The 18,256-nt window shown below is 56.0% G+C and overlaps 2 protein-coding genes across 2 annotated transcripts; one reads left to right on the forward strand and one right to left on the reverse strand.

Annotated features, from left to right (window-relative positions):
• The first annotated feature begins 233 nt into the window (after positions 1-233).
• CATSPER1 (cation channel sperm associated 1) lies at positions 234-9,659 on the forward strand. Its single transcript, XM_007978865.3, has 12 exons — positions 234-1,509; positions 3,565-3,777; positions 4,755-4,868; positions 4,991-5,138; positions 5,447-5,538; positions 5,677-5,820; positions 6,004-6,067; positions 6,293-6,365; positions 6,482-6,542; positions 7,641-7,716; positions 9,246-9,360; positions 9,495-9,659. Exons 1-12 carry the CDS (start codon positions 360-362, stop codon positions 9,519-9,521), a joined length of 2,277 nt encoding a protein of 758 aa, XP_007977056.2. The 5' UTR covers positions 234-359; the 3' UTR covers positions 9,522-9,659.
• A 2,916-nt stretch (positions 9,660-12,575) lies between these two features.
• CST6 (cystatin E/M) lies at positions 12,576-14,526 on the reverse strand. Its single transcript, XM_007978988.3, has 3 exons — positions 13,774-14,526; positions 13,128-13,253; positions 12,576-12,762 (listed from the first exon to the last, which is right to left on the reverse strand). Exons 1-3 carry the CDS (start codon positions 14,035-14,037, stop codon positions 12,679-12,681), a joined length of 474 nt encoding a protein of 157 aa, XP_007977179.2. The 5' UTR covers positions 14,038-14,526; the 3' UTR covers positions 12,576-12,678.
• Positions 14,527-18,256: the final 3,730 nt, after the last annotated feature.

Here is an 18,256-nt window from a genome sequence, read left to right on the forward strand (position 1 = left end):
CAGCTGATGAAGCCATGGTACCCCATGGACTTCTTGGTCCAGCTTTGCCAGTGACCTGTGGGGTCCCCTAGGTCCAGTCCTTCCCTTTTCTTGACCTCGGTTTCCTCATTTACAATGAAGGAGTTTGACACAATAATTCTTGATTCTGAACTGTAGTCCAGGAAGAGACATTTGGGAATGAGGCCCTGGCCTGCTGGTGACATCATAGAGGGGGGAGTTCCACGAGAATAGTCAGGCCTTTCTGGAAGCCCAGTGCCACAGTCTGTACTGAGCTCGGCTCAGGAAGGAAGGGAAATCCAGGCGGGGCCTGTTGGGCCCAGGTCTGGAGTTCTGTTCGCTCCAGAGTTCCCAGCACAGTCATGGATCAAAACTCAGTGCCTGAAAAGGCTCAGAATGAGGCAGACACCAATAACACAGATACGTTCTTTCGCTCCCACTCATCACCCCCACACCACAGGCCAGGCCACAGTGGAGCTCTCCACCATCATGGCGTGCCTCAGCGACGTGGTGAATCTCACCACCCTCCGGAGTTCGAAGACTTCCATGACCAAGCCTTCTCCTCCCACATCCACCAATCTCAACACCACAGTGAGGCATGGAATCATGGCAGAGCCCACGGCCCCACAGGCTTTGGCCTGGCTCCCTCTCAAGGTGCTGTCCCCTCCCACCATTCCTACGGTGAGGACTACCTTAATGAGCTCCACCGTGCTGGCAGAAGGCATCATGATGGGTCCCAATACAGTGGGTTCCATCAGCAGAATGACTCCCACTACCATAAGGAGTCTCACCATGGCAGACGCCAATATCTCGGTGAGAATTTATCCCACTATTCCTCTGGCGTGCCCCACCACCCCAGCGAGGCTTCCCACCATGGAGCCAATCCCTACAGTGAGTCCTTCCACCACAGTGAGGCTTCCTACCTTAGCGGGCTCCAACACGACGAGTCCCAGCATCACCAAGTCTCCCACCATGGCTGGTCCACCCACCACCAAAGCCACCACCATGGCAGGTCCCGTCATCACGAAGCCCACCAGCATAGAAGGCCTTCTCATCACGGACAGATCCTTTCCCCTTATTCCTTTGTGGGGTCCTACCAGCATGGGATATCTGACTATCACAGCGAGTACCCCCATAGTGAGCATTCCCACCATGCACAGCACCACCACCGGACCCACCGGCACCGAGACCACCACCAGCACCGAGACCACCACAGTGCGCATCATTCCAGTCACCTCTATGGTGACTACGTCCAGAGCACTTCCCAGCTCTCCATCCCACAAACGTCCTGGAGTCTGGTTCACGATGCCTCCGGCCCTGCTGCTTCTCATACAGGAGCCTTCCCCCCTCACATGGCACACCCACGGGGCTCGGCCCACAGCATGACTCGGTCTGTCAGCACAGTCCACTCACGTGCCGCCCAGAGGTCCAAAAAAGTTCATCCCTGGGATACCTCCACCAAAGATTCAGAAGACTGGGGCAAAGAAGAGGGGCAGTTTCGGAGACGCAAAAGTGAGTCTTTGCTGGGTCCCCCATGCCAACTCCTGCTGCCTGGCACAGGTTCCAGACCTGGTCTCGGGCCCGCACTGACCTTCCACAGATCGTAAGGCCTGAACCTCCTGCATATGTCCCCCATTGGCTATTCATTCTCCTGACTGTTCATGGTCCCATCTTTTATTTTTTGAATTATGCACTTCTTTAGGCCATGAGGTGTTTGTTCATTCAGTCACTGCCTTCTTTATTCGTATGTCCACCAGTCAAACATTGACACTCATTCAATGGGGGTGCGTGACCTGCCTGGACCATGGCAGCACAGGGAAAAAATCAACACAGTCGCTGCCCTCGAGGGGCCCAAGACTGGGGGTGGTCACTTAGCCGACCACAGATCATCCTGTGCTCGGGGCCTGCCCTCCTCAGAACACTGACCACAGTGGATCCTATCTGTCCAGATTTCTCCCACTCAACTGTGAGCTGCTTGAGGACAGAGATTAGGAACTAATGCCTGAATGAGGGCCTTATTGGAGGGCAAGGAGGGACCATGGGCTTTAGCTCTCACTCCACTGAACCTTCTTCCTAGTAGTTCAATAAACGTGACAACAGGCCAGGCGTGGTGACTCACACCTGTAATCTCAGCACTTCGGGAGGCCGAGACGGTCGGATCACTTGAGGTCAGGAGTTCGAGACCAGCCTGGCCAACATGGTGAGATCCCGTCTCTACCAAAAAAAAGACAAAAATTGGCCAGGCATGGTGGTGCGTGCCTGTAATCCCAGCTACTCGGGAGGTTGAGGCAGGAGAATCGCTTGAACTCAGGAGGCAGAGGTTGCAGTGAGCCGAGATCATGCCACTGCACTTCAGCCTGGGTGACAGAGCAAGACTCCATAAGAAAAAAAAAAAAAAAAACAGGCCGAGCACGGTGGCTCACACCTGTAATCCCAACACTTTGGGAGGCTGAGGTGGGCAGATTGTTTAGGAGTTGGAGACCAGCCTGGTCAATATGGTGAAACCTTGTCTCTACCAAAAAAATACAAAAATTAGCCAGGTGTGGTGGTGTGTGCCTGTAATCCAAGCTACACAGGAGGGTGAGGCAGGAGAATAACTTGAAGCTGGGAGGCAGAAGTTATAGTGAGCCAAGATCGCGACACTGCACTCCAGCCTGGGCAACAGAGCGAGACTCCATCTCAGAAAACAACAACAAATAAAACATGACAACAGTCTCAGGAACAAGCAGACAGGGGCAAGTGTGTTATTAAATGGGGGTGGGAAAGGCAACCTAGAGGAGGGAACATTTCATCAGGACCTTAAAGGGAGAGGATAAGTGCACCAAGAGGATGGGGTGATGAGGAGGTTGGGTTTTCCATGTGTAAGTTGCCACGTGAGCAAAGAAAGGCATGGAGACACAGGAGTGGGAGCCCTCAGGATCCCCAGAAGCCAACTCCAAATCCCCAACAGGCTGGCCCCTGCCACAGAAGGCACAGGACCAGCCTGTTGGGGATTTATTGGCCAGGGTGGTCTTGAACTCCTGGTCTCCAGGAGTGAGCTCCAGGTGCGAGCCATTGCTTCTGGTCACAATTATCCCCATTTTAAAGACAAGAAAACGGAGACACAGAGCAGTAGTGAAGTCACACAGCTGCTTAGGTAGAGCCGGGGAGAGCCTGGGAATCCAGGCTTGTGTGAGGCTCATGCTGAGGAGAGAGAGGACACTGGGTGCTGGGGACAGCCCTGAGCGTACTCCTGTGTCCCTGCAGAGTGGTACTTCATAACCTTGGACTCCATATTCTTCTGCATCTATGTGGTGGAAGCCGTGGAGGCCAGGAGTTCGAGACCAGCTTGGTCAACATGGTGAAACCCTGTTTATACCAAAAATACAAGAATTAGCTGGGTGTGGGGCAGGCACCTGTAGTCCCAGCTACTTGGGAGACTGAGGCACGAGAATTCCTTGAATCCTGCAGGCGGAGGGCCAGCAAGCAGGTGGGAGTGACTATGGACGCTGAGCCAGGCTGGGGGGTGCCCGGGACCTCGTGTCCCCCACTTGCACACACTTGACTTCCTGGCCCTGTTCCTTTCAGCCGGCCGGCTCCAGCGGACCCACAAGAAGGGACACTCTACTAATCTCTTGCAGTGGCTGTGGGAAAAGCTAACCTTCCTCATTCAGGGCTTCCGGGAAATGATCCGGAAGCTGACCCAATCCCTGGCCTTTGAAACCTTCATCTTCTTCGTCGTCTGCCTCAACACCTTCATGCTGGTGGCCCAGACTTTCGCTGAAGTCGAGATCCGGGGCGGTAAGAGCCAGGGAGCCCTGTTCCCATGGAGAAGCCACCGATGCTGTTCCAGGACCTCCATGGGCCTGATCCAGTGCCGGGCGGTTCACAGGACTCAGCTCACTAGATCCTCACCCCTGGGAAGTAGATGGCATTGCCCAACGTTTAGAGAGCGTCTCATAAAGACCCCGCTGAGGTCAGCCAGCCCGAGACAGAAGGACCAGCTAGGCGGGAGGCGGTGCTGTTCGCGCCGCAGCCACTAGGGGACGCATCTGCTCCAAATGTGCGACTGAGGGCGGCCGGGCGCCTGGTGCCTGAGCTTCGCGGGAAGGGCCGGGAACCCGAGAAGGCCCTGGGGGGGCGAGGGTGGAAGGCCAGGGAAGGCTGGGCCCTCTAATGTCATGGAGCAGGGTGAAGGACAGGAGCTGCCGGGCTCGTTGTCTCAGGCTCCATTCTAAGCCCTTCGCTTGTGTTCATGCATTTAATTCTCACAACTTTATCGAGTGGACTTCAGTTATCCCTATTTTATTTTATTTTAGACAGAGTCTCGCTCTTTTGCCCAGGTTGGAGTACAGTGGCGTGATCTCGGTTCACTACAACCTCTGCCTCCCGGGTTCAAGTGATTCTCCCACCTCAGTCTCCCAAGTAGCTGGGACTACAGGTGCCCGCCACCATGCCCAGCTAATTTTTGTATTTTTGGTAGAAACAGGGTTTCACCATGTTGGCCAGGCTGGTCTCAAACTCCTGACCTAAGGTGATCTGCCCGCCTCACCCACCCGAAGTGCTAGGATTACAGGCGTGCACCATTGCTCCCGGACACAATTAAACCCGTTTTAAAGACAAGAAAACTGAGACACAGAGCAGTAGTGAAGTCGTGGAGCTGCTTAGGTAGAGCCGGGGAGAGCCTGGGAACCTAGGCTTGTATGAGGCTCATGCTGAGGAGAGAGAGGACACTGGGTGCTGGGGACAGCCCTGAGCGCGCTCCTGTGTCCCTGCAGAGTGGCACTTCATGGCCTTGGACTCCGTATTCTTCTGCATCTACGTGCTGGAAGCCCTGCTCAAGATCATCGCCCTGGGTCTCTCGTACTTCTATGACTTCTGGAACAATTTGGGTGGGTGGGGCTGGGGCCAGGCCGTGTGTGTTTAGTCTCAGGGAGGCTCAGGATGAGAGAACGGTGGGGAAGGGAGCGCTGGCGTTGGGAGCCCGCCAGGCTCAGGAACCCCATGCCCTCAGACTTCTTCATCATGGCCATGGCCGTGCTGGACTTCTTGCTGATGCAGACCCACTCCTTCGCCATCTACCACCAAAGCCTCTTCCGGATCCTCAAGGTCTTCAAGAGCCTGCGAGCGCTGAGGGCCATCCGGGTCCTGCGGAGGCTCAGGTCGGTGGCCACGGCTCCCACCTGGGGTGGGGACTCCAAAGGAAGAGGGGACACAGACCGGGGCCCCCAAGAAATCCACTGTGACCTGCTCAAGGGATGGGGGCGCAGGAGGCTGCTGACCCCAGCCTGCTTCTGCCTCCTGCCATGCACTGGAATCAGCCCCTTCATTTTTCCAGAGAGGGGCCGGGACTCACCCAAGTCACCAGCAAGTCAGGAGCCTCCTGCCTTCAGTGCCAGCTGTGGCTGCTAGGCACAAACACCCCCCTGCCCCACTGATGACTCAGCCCCCACTCCATTTCTGCCCACAGATTCCTGACCAGCGTCCAGGAAGTGACAGGGACCCTGGGCCAGTCCTTGCCATCCATCGCAGCCATCCTCATCCTCATGTTTACCTGCCTCTGTATCCTGGTGCTGCAGGGGCTGGGGTGGGGGCCTGAGGGGTTGCGGTGAAAGGGGTGCGGGGAGCAGGGATGGGGCAGGAGGAGGGGCGCTGGGACAGGGATAGGACCGAGAGCCGAGTTTGGCCCTGAACAGCCAGTCCTCTTCTCTGCGGTCCTCCGAGCACTGTTCCGCAAATCTGACCCCAAGCGCTTCCAGAACATCCTCACCACCATCTTCACCCTCTTCACCTTGCTCACGCTGGATGACTGGTCCCTCATCTACATAGACAGCCGTGCCCAGGGTAGGGCAGGCCCCAGGCTGCAGGGAGGGCAAGGGATTGGGGGGGTGGACCGGCCAGGGCTTGGTGACCCCATCGGCAAAGTGGGGCTTCTGATGCCTGCATGTCAGAGTGTGGGGAGGGAGCAGGTCGTGGTTGGGGGTGGCAAGCACAGCCTGACTGTGCCCTCTGGCCTGCTCCCCCTAGGTGCCTGGTACATCATTCCCATCCTCATAATTTACATCATCATCCAGTACTTCATCTTCCTCAAGTGAGGACTCGCCCCTGCTGTGCTGCCCAGCACCACCCGTGCTTCCTCCTCCCCCTGGGACCCTCACCCCAGCCCCCTGGGACCCTCACCCCAGCCTGGGATGACCCTCACACACATCCCAGTGTGGCATGACCCTGGTCGTGCCACACTGAACCCACAGGAAGTACAGGGTGCCCCTCTCCTCTGGCCTCTTCACTGAGGGCACACTCCTGTCCCCCTCTCCAGCCTGGTGATTACTGTACTGGTGGATAGCTTCCAGATGGCGCTGTTCAAAGGCCTCGAGAAAATGAAGCAGGAGGTACCAAGTGGGGTGGGACAGGTGGACCAGATCAAGAAGCTGGAGGAGAGAGGCCATGGGGCTCCAGGGTTGAGCAGGCCTGGGACTCTGGCAGATCTGAGGCCTCTTCTTCCCAGAGGGCCGCCCGGATCCAAGAGAAGCTGCTGCAAGACTCACTGATGGAGCTCAGAGCCGCAGGTACCAGCTCAGCCCGCCCTGGCCTCACCTGCCAGTGGAGCCCAGTCTCTCCCTCCCCCTAACCTCCTTCCACAGATACAGAATTCCAGACTCGGTTTTAGAGTTTTAGAATTTGAGGCTCAGGAGGACTTTCATCCAGAGGACTCTAGGACAATCCTCCCAAAGCCATTTAAACTGCTTGTCAAATCGTTTTTTGTTTGTTTGTTTGTTTTTTGAGATGGAGTCTTGCTCTGTGGCGCAGGCTGGAGTGTGGTGCTGCCGTCTCTGCTCACTGCAACCTCTGCTTCTCAGGCTCAAGCAATCCTTCCATCTCAGCCTCCTGAGTAGCTGAGACTGCAGGCATGCGCCAGCACACTCACCCAACTTTTTGTTCGTTTTTTTAGTAGAGATGGGTTTTCACCATGTTGGCCAGGCTGGTCTCAAACTTGAATTCCTGACCTCAGATGATCCTCCCACCTCAGCCTCCCAGAGTGCTGAGATTACAGATGTGAGCCACCACACCTGACTGTGGTTGTCAAATCTTAAAAGACCTACTGGGGGCCGGGCATGGTGGCTCACGCCTGTAATCCCAGCACTTTGGGAGGCCGAGGCAGGCGGATCACCTGAGGTCAGTAGTTTGAGACCAGCCTGGCCAACACGGTGAAACCCTGTCTCTACTGAAAATACAAAAATTAGCTGGGCGTGGTGGTGGGCTCCTGTAATCACAGCTACTCGGGAGACTGAGGTGGGAGAATCACTTGAACCCGGGAGGCAGAGGTTGCAGTGAGCCAAGGCGACAGAGCAAGACTCTGTCTCACAAAAAAAAAAAAAAGAAGAAGGAAAGAAAAAAATATGTTCTAATCGGCTAGGCCTAAGTTACCTGTCCTTGAAGCTGGGGTATGGGGCTCACCTCAGCCAGAGGACTTGGACTGAAAGGGGGTAGAAGTGATTTGTTCCTCAGGAAAATTGGGGGTACTTCTTCCAGAAGTGGGGTGGGTGCTGGACGAGCAAACACACAAAGGGAACTGCATTATGCGGCACGCCCGGAGAAGCAACCTCCTGGAGCAGCCTGTACAGAAGCTCCATTAGCCCTTATCTTCCTTCTTTCTCTACATCCAGAGCCCAAAGAGGTGGCGAGTGAAGGCACCATGCTGAAGCGGCTCATTGAGAAAAAGTTTGGGACCATGACTGAGAAGTGAGGAGACAGGAAGGGAGTGAGGCCTGGGGTGTAAGGGTGAGGCCTGGGGGCCTGGCTGGAGGGTTGGGAGGGAAAGAGACATTGCCTGCCCCTCTAGAACGGGATGGAGCGCTGAGGCTTGTGGATGAGCCTGTGGGTGCAATGTGGAGACCCTGAGTGGCTTCTGCATGCCCAGAGGTGTGCTAATCCCAGCAGCAGAGATTCCACCCATTCCTTCACCCCAGAACCATCCCCAACCTTTGTCAGGTCTGGGCCCTGTGAGGGCTCCAGGGACCCAAAGAGGACACAGACTCAGCCCCTGCCCATGAGGACCCCACCTCTAAAGACCTGTGTTGGGCCATGGAGGATGAGTAGACTTCAGCCAAGTGGAGGGATAATGAGGTAGTTGGAGGAACAGCTTAGATCAAGGCCTGGAAGCCAGATGCTCAACCTCCATTCCTGTCCACTTGAGTGGCCAGCTGGGCCAGGACATCTGGGGACTCTGTCACCCAGGCTGGAGTGCAGTGGTGTAATCTAGGCTCACTGCAACCTCTGCCTCCTGGGTTCAAGCTATTCTCCCACCTCACCCTCCCGAGTAGCTGGGATTACAGGTGCACGCCACGACGCCCGGCTATTTGTGCGTGGTTTTTTTCAGTAGAGGCAGTGTTTCACCATGTTGGCCAGGCTGGTCTCGAACTCCTGACCTCAAATGATCCGCCTGTCTCGACCTCACAAAGTGATGGGATTACAGGCGTGAGCCACCGCGCCTGGCCTCTCACTTATCTTTCAAACTCAGCTCATTGACGCTGCCTCCAGAAGTCTTTCCAGGCCCCCAGCACTGGGCAAGGTTTCCCTCCTCTGGGCCCCTCAGAACCCAACTTCACATCTCAAGGTGTCAGCAGCTGTCTGGCTCTGAGGGCCAGCTGTCTCTCGTTAATCTCCATCTCCTCTGAGGCCAAGCTGTCTCTTGTTCATCTCCAGCTTCTCAGAGCACCTTGCTGTGTTCATTGTTTCCAGTGTTCTTTGATGAATGGGTTGACAAGATGGCCGGGAGGGTGTGAATGGGACAATGGGTAATGTGGTGGGCGCATGAGTGGGTGGATGGACAGGTGGATGACTGACTACACTGCATGGTGAAGGTGTTAATGGGTGGGTGGGAGGTGGCTACAGGGAAGAGTAGGTGGATGAAGGGGGAGGTGAGTTGTGAGTGGCTAGAGGGCCAGATGGTGAGTGACTGGATAAGGTGGGTGGATGGATGGGCAGATGGTCGAGTGGGCGTATGGGGAGGAATGGGACAGATAAATGGGTGGGTGGAGGGATGGGTGGTTAGGAAGATAAACAAAGCCAGAAGCCTCTGCGCTACACGCAGACTTGGGCACTTTCTCATATCTGGAAAAGGAGACCTCCTGGAAATAGAGGTCTGCGGTCATACAAATTTTGCAGGGAGGAGGCAGGCAAGAAGAGCCTCTGGGTGGTTCTGGGGTCCAGTAGGCCCAGCAAGCAGGTCAACCCAGCCCATCTCTGCGACCCCCACCCACCACCCGCAGGCAGCAGCAGCTCCTGTTCCATTACCTGCAGCTAGTGGCAAGCGTGGAGCAGCAGCAGCAGAAGTTCCGCTCCCAGGCAGCCGTCATCGATGAGATTGTGGACACCACATTTGAGGTGAACCAGGCAGGAGCGGGAAGGTGCTGGCGAGGGGCTTGTAGCCAGAAGTGTCCCCAAGTAACAGCCCCATGGGGATCGGGGAGGGCAGAGGCTGGTTCATTCACCCACCCGTGCCCCACTAACCCCTGCAGGCTGGAGAAGAGGACTTCAGGCAGTGACCCCAGGAGGACACCAGATACAGACTTCAACCCCTGGCAGTCTGCCCACCTGGGTGCACTGGGACGGATCCCCAAATCTGCTGGAAGGATTGTCCAGGCCCTGCAGAGCGGGGGCCCCAATAGAGTTTTTAAACCCCAGGAGGCTCCATGTCCTCACTGGCTAGGCCAAGGCGCAGGGAAGGGAATTGGTGCACATGCGCGAACGAGTGTGAGCCGGTGCTCCCTATGAAAGGGGCTGCTCTTGATTCCCTCCAGCCCTACCAGGGCCCGCATGCTAGCTCAGCCTAGCAGGGCATTAACAGCAGCTGGAGGGGTGAGGCAGAACGTGGGCTGAGCTCAGGTGTCGGTGGTGCCGGGAGAGCCGAGGAGGCAGTAACCCTGCTTTGGGGAGGAAGGCCCATCTGGCCCAAGAGTCAGGAGAAAAAGAATAGGCCTGAACACCCCAGGGTTGCCAGGGCCTGGGGGCCCAATGGGCTCCAGGAATGGGGACTCGGAGCCCGGGAACTCAATCCTGCCAGGACCCTTAGCTCCAGGAGAAGAGCACCAACCAGATGGGGATGTCATGAACCCAGAGGTCAGAGGTCATTGTCATATCCTGCCCTTCCTGGGGTCAGACTCTAGAGCCCACTGAGGGGAGGTGGAGTCGGGGCTTCTCAAGTCCTTCTGGCCTCAGGGCAAGGGGCAGGCAGGGATGTGTGGAGGACCCTGCTGCTGGGAGAGGGAAGCAGGGAATGAGGCTGAAGGCTGCGCCCCACTGCCTGCTCTAGGACTTAGATGACCTCCGGACTGATAGCCTGAGCCTAGGCTGGATGTCCAGAGCCCCTGTCCCCATGGCTGGGGGTGACAGTGGGACACTGGCTTATGCTGGGTGCTGGAAACCTAGCACTGAGTAAAGTGCAAGCCTTGCCCTGGCCCCAGGGGTCTCTCCTTGAGTGGAGGGTTTTCCATTATCTACAATAGCCATCTCACCTCTAGTAGAGGTGAATCCAGGTGCAGTTCAGGCCAGAGGGAGTCAGGAGCGGGAGCTGAAGCGCAATAGTTTTTTGCCAACCCTCCCATCTCTGGGCCAGACCAGTCAGTGCTGTAGCTTCCAGGGCCCCAGAACAGAATAAGCACCTCTCTTCCCTGGTCTGGCTGAAGGCACTGGCTGGCCCAGGACCCAGGAATAGACTGTGTGGAGGAAATGCCATATGGGATTTGGGCACAGATGCCAGGGGCAGAGAGGTCACCGGGCAGGTGTCTCTGGGCCTTGCTTCTCTCCACCACCTCACACCTCACACATTCATTCAGCAGGCATTTCCTGCCACCCACCCTGTGCCTGCCCAATGCTGGGAGCCCCTGCTTGGTGGCACATGGGAGCCCTTCTAAGCAGCAGGCCCCCCACACACCCTGGGCTGTCTGAGCTGCCACATCTGACAAGCTTGAGCAGAAATAGGCTGGATGTCATCTCCCGGGTCCCCAGCTCCTGTCAAATGCCACCCCTCAGCTTCTCACTCCCAGGTGGGACCCAGGATCTACTTCCTGTTTCCTCGTCCCTACCCCAATATGGGCTCCGAAGGCAGATGGCAGGGCCTGGGAGCTGGGGCTGCTGCTCATTAGGCCCTAGCCTTGGGCAGGGGACTAGGCAGGCACAAGCAGGGTGTGAGGCCTTGTCAGAAAGGAAGGGCCGTGGGATGCTCTCCGCAGCCACTGCGGTGCTGCCTGCCTGGGCCTGATGGTGCCGACACGTAGCACCCCCAAGGCCCATATCCCAAGTGTGGGTGTGTGCTGGTGCATCTGAGGAACACCTCTGAGTGTGGCACGTGGGTCCTTGGGTTGTGTTTGGGTTTTGTGTGTACATTTCCAGGTTGTTTCTCTAGGGTGTGTTGCTTCTGTGCTCATGAGTTGCTAGGCTGTGTTTCTTTGGGTATGCATGTGATATCTGCCAGCATCTGAGTGTGTGCTGTGGGTGTCTGTGTGTGTATGTCTGGTGTGTTGTGCTTTGGGTGTGTGCGTGTGTATATGTATGGGGGAGTATGAATTGCAGCCACAAATTCAGGTGTGCAAATGTTGCAATGCCGCTTTCTTTTTTGAGATGGAGTCTTGCTCTGTCTCCCAGACTGGAGTGCAGTGGCGCAATCTGGGCTCAATGCAACCTCTGCCTCCTGGATTCAAGAGATTCTCCTGCCTCAGCCTCCCGAATAGCTGAGATTATAGGGGCCTGCCACCACACCCAGATAATTTTTGTATTCTTAGTTGAGACAAGGTTTCACCATGTTGGCCAGGCTGGTCTTGAACCCCTGACCTCAGGTGATCCACCCTCCTCAGCCTCCCAAACTGCTGGGATGACAGGCATGAGCCACTGCACCCAGCCACAATGCTGTTTTCTTTAAATGACATTACATTGAATCTGTCCCCCTCACCCCTCCTGTGGGTGGCAGACAAGCTCTGTCCCTCTAGGGCTCCCAGTCTAGCCCCTTTCAGGCATCTTGCCCAGGGCAAGGCATGAGAGGCGTCCTTGTGGTGTGGAGCCCACAGCCTGGACTGAGAAGCACTGTGCTAGCCCTCACGGTCTCCTGGCCTGCAGGGACTCTGCCATCATTGGGCCACGCGCAGGTGGAGGAATCTTACAGGCCGGGAGCTCAGCGTCCTGGGTGAGGACACTGCCTGCTTGAAGCCCCACATGCCACCCATGAGCTCCTCCTGGGGCTGAGCAGGAGCAGAGCACAGACTCCTCCTCAGAGTGCTCCCAGGCAGCCAGCCCTGTTCTTGTCTCAGGGCATCGCCCCCGCTCTGTGAGTCTGCCCCCACCCCTTACCTCTGAGAATATCGGGAGTCTCTGGCTATGTGTGGGGGCTCCAAGGTTTGTTCCTCTCTGCCTGTGATGCTGGGGTGTTTGGGGGGCTCCACATTTGGAGGCTCAGCCCTGCACCTTCAGCACTGTCTGGGCTGGGACAGCAGCAGCTCTGCTGCAGGTGGCAGGGTGACCTCTCAGCTTGGGCGGGGGAGCTGGGAGCTGCCAGAAGTGGGGGTGGGGGATGGGGGCAGAAGTGAAGCACTAAGAAGAAACCAATGCAAGAAGCAGCACTGGCCATTTATTGTGACAGATACGGCCCATGGACCTGAAGTACCCTCCACCGTGGCCCCAAAACAAATGGCCTTCGCCCTCAGGGACTTATCACACCTGCACACAGTTGTGCTTTAGGAGCTGAGAGGAGTTCTGCCAGGGAACCACAAGGACCTCAAAGTCACAGCGCAGCTTCTGTAGAGAGAATATAGGGGAGAAGGAGGGGTGAGCCCAGCCTCGACCTGTCTCCTCCCAATAGCCAGCCCTCTGCCTGCCAGGCCAATCCAGGGCAAGAGAAGGGCAATCACTGACCCAACGGATGTCAAGCCACATGGCCGGGACTAGACTCCAGATCTTGGTAGCCAACTTCCCCATTCCCCGAGGAAGCCCCAGCTTCCTTTCTGCACCCCATCTTGGCCCAGAGGCTGACTCATCCAGAAGGCCGACAGGTTCAGCCAGACATCTGGACATCTGCATGTCCAGCCAAACCAGTTCAGGCTGGACAACCTGAGTGCCTGAGGCTCTGGGGAGGGCTGGGGCTGGAGGAGCCCAGCTGTTACCTCCTGCTGCGCCCCTGCTGCAAGGGGGCAGGTGGTGAGGTCCACGTGGTCTCCAGCGACCCTGGTCTTGCGGCAATCTGTGCTCCCCATCTCCATCGTCAGGAAGTACTTGATGCCGGCCACCAGCTGGGGACATAGGGTAGGGGCAGGTCAGGGGTCTTGACCCTTGATCCTCACTTCTCACCTCCCAGCATATTCTCCTGTTGCCCCCAGGCACTCAGGTGGGGAGAGAGGGGGAAGGGATGATTCAGACCTGGGGTCCCTGGGGTGGAAGTTCTGGTGGGTGTGGAGGGTGGAGAGGCCTGGAGGCTGAGCCTCACCCGCAGCCTGGGCAGACATCAGACATGCCCCACCTGGGGAACTGCCCACTGTCCCCATCTGCCTTCCCTTCTCCCCCATCAGGGCAGAGACTAGGACCAGGCAAGCCAGGAAGGCAGGTAGTGCATGCAATACAGGATTGAATGATGTCTTTCCTTGAAATTTAGATGGCTGCCCATTGTGGAGTTTTGGCATTAATTCGATTTTTTAAATATTGCATGAAAATATCCCGGTAGCGCTTTCCGGCCCCCTCCATGCAAGCCCGGGCAGCGCCTGTGGCCTCCCCCGCCTGGGCCAGTATCCCCTGCCAGCACCCCGCCCGCCGCACCTGGCTCTGCGCCTTGATGATGTGCGTGTCTCGGAAGTAGTAGAGGCTGTTGCTGCCCATGTTGTAACTGGCCACGGCCGCCTGCGCCGCCTTCTGCACCTGCGGGTCGTCGGGCGACAGGTCCTGGCGTTCTCCGACCATGCGCTCCTGCGGCCGGGCCCGGGCGTCGCGGGGCAGCGCCAGGAGGCAGAATGCGACCAGGGCCAGGCCCAGCGCCAGCGGGAGGCTCGAACGCGCCATGGCCGTCAGTGCCATCGGAGCCATCAGAGCCGTGAGTGCCGAGCCTGCGACCGCGCAGCTTTTTTACCTGCTGGGCCGCCCCGCCCGACGCCCGCGGTGCGCCCCCGCGGCCGGAGCTGGGGCGGGGCTCGAAGTTGCCGGTTTCCGGGGTCCTGCGAGGTTCAGGGAGCCCAGGAGGTCGAGGGGGCGGCGCGCACCCGCGTACCAAGACGCTTCCCTACCCTCCAGGACACACCTGGCCCAGGGAGGGAGAGGACAACGAAGGTCCCCAGCAACAAGTGCCAGTAAAGGGACGGTTCACGGGAGGGCTGTCCAGAATGAACTACCAACCGCAGCTCTTCGTGGGCTCTTACTGTTGCCACCATTTCCTAGCTGTGTGACCTCGGAGAAGTCACTTAACCACTCGCTGCCTCAGTTTCCTCTTCTGTACAATGGGTGTTGTGAGGATTCCGTGAGCTGAAACAGGTAAAGTTCTTAGAAGCGGCCTGGTGCTGCATAAACAGCAGGTGAGTAGGACACATTACTGCTCAGCGCTGCCTGACAGCCTTCCTGGAGCGCCAGTGACTAATGCTTCCACCTGGCCAGGCGCCTAGGCATGCTTGTAATTCCAGCACTTTGAGAGTCCGAGGTGGGAGGACTACTTGAGCCAGGGAGTTCAAGGCTGCAGTGAGTCGCAATCTCACCACTGCACTCCAGCCTGGGCGACAGAGCTAGATGCTGATTCAAAAAAAAAAAAGAGAGCTGGGTGTGAGGGCTCACGCTTGTAATCCCAGCACTTTGGGAGGCTGAGGCAGGCAGATCACTTGAGGTCAGGAGTTCAAGACCAGTCTGGCCAACATGGTGAAACCCCCTCTCTACTAAAAGTACAAAAATTAGCCAGGTGTGGAGGCGCACACCTGTAATCCCAGCTACTCAGAAGGCTGAGGCAGGAGAATTGCTTGAACCTGGGAGGCGGAGGTTGCAGTGAGCCAAGAGGGCGCCACTGCGCTCTAGCCTGGGTGACAGAGAGAGACTGTCTCAAAAAAAAAAAAAAAAAAAAAAAAGGCTCCACTTTACAGAGAAGGGAAAATGGATTTGCCCAAAGACACCGGCGGAAAATAAATGGTGACACTGGTTTCGGTGTGCTGGCAGTCTAAGTCAAATCTGTGATCTTAAACCAGACTGAGCCCAAAGGACACAAACTGCCCAGAAGGAGGGGGTGTCAGTCATGTCAGGTCTGCCATCTTACTGACCGCTTGGCTTTGGGCAAGTCCCTCAACCTCCCAGACAGAGCCTCTGTGTCCTCGTCTGAAAGACACCTTATCTCCTAAGTTTGTTCTGATATTGATGTTTCCAATCTGGCTCTCCTGTAGATACAGTGAGCATGTGCTGGAGATACCAGCAAACAAGGCCCATGACTGTGTTTTTAAAGACTCCAATAATTGCCAGGCACAGTAGCTCATGCCTGTAATCCCGGCACTTTGGGAGGCCAAGGTGGGCAGATCATTTGAGGACAGGAGTTCGAGACTAGCCTGGCCAACAGGGTGAAACCCCATTGTAGCCCGCAGGGACGTAGGGGGACTGAACAAAGCCAGGCAAACGCGGGAATAAAAGACAAGAGACAAAAGAGTATTATTTGGAAGAAGCGGTCAGGGGGCACCTTGCCTCTAGTGGACAAGGGCCCTGAGCTTTACCCAGCCCTCCGTATTTATTAGGCAAAAGAGATAGCGAGAAAGGGGGGATGTTTGTCGGGTATGTCAGGTAGTTGTCAGTCAGCCATTTGGCCCATAGCAGGCTTGCGAGACTGCATCCTTTGAACAATAGGCGCTAATTTTCTCAGTAGATAACTTGAAGGAGCACAGCGCAAGGGAGTGAGGCCCTCAGCAAACCTTTTGGTGGCAGGACAGTGGGAGTTTGCCCACATCCTGCATTGGTGATAAACAGTTTGCTGTTTGATCATATAGCCTTCAGTGGAATGCCGAGTTGGTCACGATCCCTTTGGCCTTTTTGGCTCCCAACACCCCATCTCTACTAAAAATACAAAAATTAGTTGGGCATGGTGGTGCACACCTGTAGTCCCAGCTACTTGGGAGGCTGAGGTGGGTGAATCATTTGAACCCGGGAGGCAGAGGTTGCAGTGAGCTGAGACCACGCCGCTGCACTCCAGCCTGGGTGACAGAGCAAGACTCTGTCTCAAAAAAAAAGACTCCAATAATTAATAGATCAGGGTGGTGATCTGTTAATCTCATAGTGATCTGTTAATCACACGGTAGCTCACACCTGTAATCCCAGGACTTTGGGAGTCAGAAGCAGGAGGATCACTTGAGGCCAGGAGTTTGAGACCAGCCTGGGCAACATAGTGAGCCCTCATCTCTACCAAAAAATCTAAAATAAATTAGCTGTGCATGGTGGTGCACGCCTGTGGTCCCAGCTACTCGGGAGGCTGAGGTGGGAGGATTACTAGAGTCTGGGAGGTTGAGGCTGCAGTGAGCAATGATAGTGCCACTGCACTCCACCTGGGTGACAGAGCAAGACTCTGTCTCAAAAAAAAAAAAAAAAAAAAAAAAAAAAAACAGGTGAAAAGCAGTGTTGAAGTAGTCAACGCAGGAAAAGTCTGGATTTTGTTGAAAAAAAATTTTTGTGTGTGTGACAGAGCTCTGTCAGCCAGGCTAGAGTGTAGTGGCACTATCATAGCTCACTATACCTCAACTTCCTGGCTTCAAGCAATCCTCCCATCTCAGCCTCCCAAGTAGCTAGAACAACAGGTGCATGCCCCCATACTTGGTTAATTTTTTTCACACCTGGCTAATTCTTAAATTTTTTTGTAGAGATGGGGGTCTCACTGTAGTGCCCAGGTGGGTCTCGAATGCCTGGCCTCAAGAGATCAACGAGATCCTCCCACCTCAGCTTCCTAAAGCGCTGGGATTACAGGCAGGCCTTGCTGGAATTATTTGTCTGCATTTTAGAGTTCACTGTAGTTTGTACTTGTAATTCCATGTTGCTGGGGGGCAGAGGCTTATTGTCCCTGGGGCACTAAGATCTTGCAGTGCTTAGAGCCTCCAGGGGCTTCACTGGGGCTTGGAAGAGGTGCTAGGACACAGTACGTAAAGAGCAGCTGGCAGCCCTCACTGTGATGGATATAGTGTGTAGGCATCCAGCGTGTCACCCTCCCTTCCTGATTCTGGGCCTTAGAATTCCAGGACCACAAAAGGAAGTGATTTCCCACACAGAGACCTAGACCAGAGCAGTCACTCACTGCCCAGGGCAGCTGCCAGCCTGCTACCTGCCTCACTTCCTCAGCCCAGCTGTGGAAAACCAACTCCGCCATCTTCCTGGGATTCCAAGGAACAAGTTCCTGGCGGCCTCAGGTGTCTGGCTTAAAGGGACAGACTCCAGTTTGTGGAAGTGCTGGAGCTTGAGTTGATCAGGAGGATGACGCCTGGCCAGGACTCTGAGCTGAGAGCCTGGGAGGGGTAGAGGAAGAGGCCCAGGATTGTGCCACAGGGGCGAGGTGGGAGAGGCAGCTCCCCTAGGCCTGCTGTCTCATCACTTGGAGCTTAGCCATAGCCCCAGGTACCTCCAACACTCTCTCAAAAACTAGCCAAGGCCTGTCTGTGGCTCGACTCACCAAGGGCACTCACCCCACCTGCCACTGCTTTGTGCTGATGCCAAGGACTCTTTTGCAGTACAACCTAGCAATTTCCGAGCACTTTTCACCCACTAATTCTCACAAGCACCCTGAGGGAGTACACGTTATCCTCACTTTGCAGATGAAAAAGTTAATCAGAGAGGTTAGGACACTTGTATAAGGTCACACAGCTAGAATTGGTATCTTGGTGAGAAAAGGTTGGGGGTGGGGTTAACAATGATAAGAGCTCTTGCTGTGTGCCAGGCCTTGCGCCAGGGATTCAATGTATGTTCTTTCTTTCCCATAGCAGCTACAGAGGCAATGATTATCGCCTCTTCCTACAAGGAGGAAATGGGAGGTCAAAGGGGAAGGGTAGTGGTGGGTCCCGGTGCATGAGTCCTTGGCTGCTCTACAGGGGTATGAGGTCTACTGTGCATGGTGTAGGGTTGTTTCTTGCAGGTGGGGTGTCCCTGAGCAGACTTTCCCGGGGCCTGACTCCATCCTGTCTGGACCACTCTGGCTTCCAGGAGGTTTGGGCCAAACGTGAGCTTGAGGTCGGTCAAATGTACTGGCCACAGGGCACAACCTCCAGTTTTGCAGTGGCCCAGACATCCCAACCCAGGTTGTTCACAGCAC

This window comes from Chlorocebus sabaeus, chromosome 1 (genome assembly GCF_047675955.1).
Source record: "Chlorocebus sabaeus isolate Y175 chromosome 1, mChlSab1.0.hap1, whole genome shotgun sequence".
NCBI classification, from domain to species: Eukaryota; Metazoa; Chordata; class Mammalia; order Primates; family Cercopithecidae; genus Chlorocebus; species Chlorocebus sabaeus.

Bases quoted from the DNA above. Each gene is read 5' to 3' on its own strand.
- CST6 (XM_007978988.3), bottom strand. From the start codon at position 14,037: ATGGCTCCGATGGCACTGACGGCCATGGCGCGTTCGAGCCTCCCGCTG. The intron at 13,254-13,773 runs GTGCGGCGGGCG...CTATGTCCCCAG, and splicing joins TCATCAAGGCGCAGAGCCAG to CTGGTGGCCGGCATCAAGTA. The intron at 12,763-13,127 runs GTAACAGCTGGG...TTCTCTCTACAG, and splicing joins CAGCAGGGGCGCAGCAGGAG to AAGCTGCGCTGTGACTTTGA.
- CATSPER1 (XM_007978865.3), top strand. From the start codon at position 360: ATGGATCAAAACTCAGTGCCTGAAAAGGCTCAGAATGAGGCAGACACC. The intron at 3,778-4,754 runs GTAAGAGCCAGG...GTGTCCCTGCAG, and splicing joins TGAAGTCGAGATCCGGGGCG to AGTGGCACTTCATGGCCTTG. The intron at 6,543-7,640 runs GTACCAGCTCAG...CTCTACATCCAG, and splicing joins GATGGAGCTCAGAGCCGCAG to AGCCCAAAGAGGTGGCGAGT.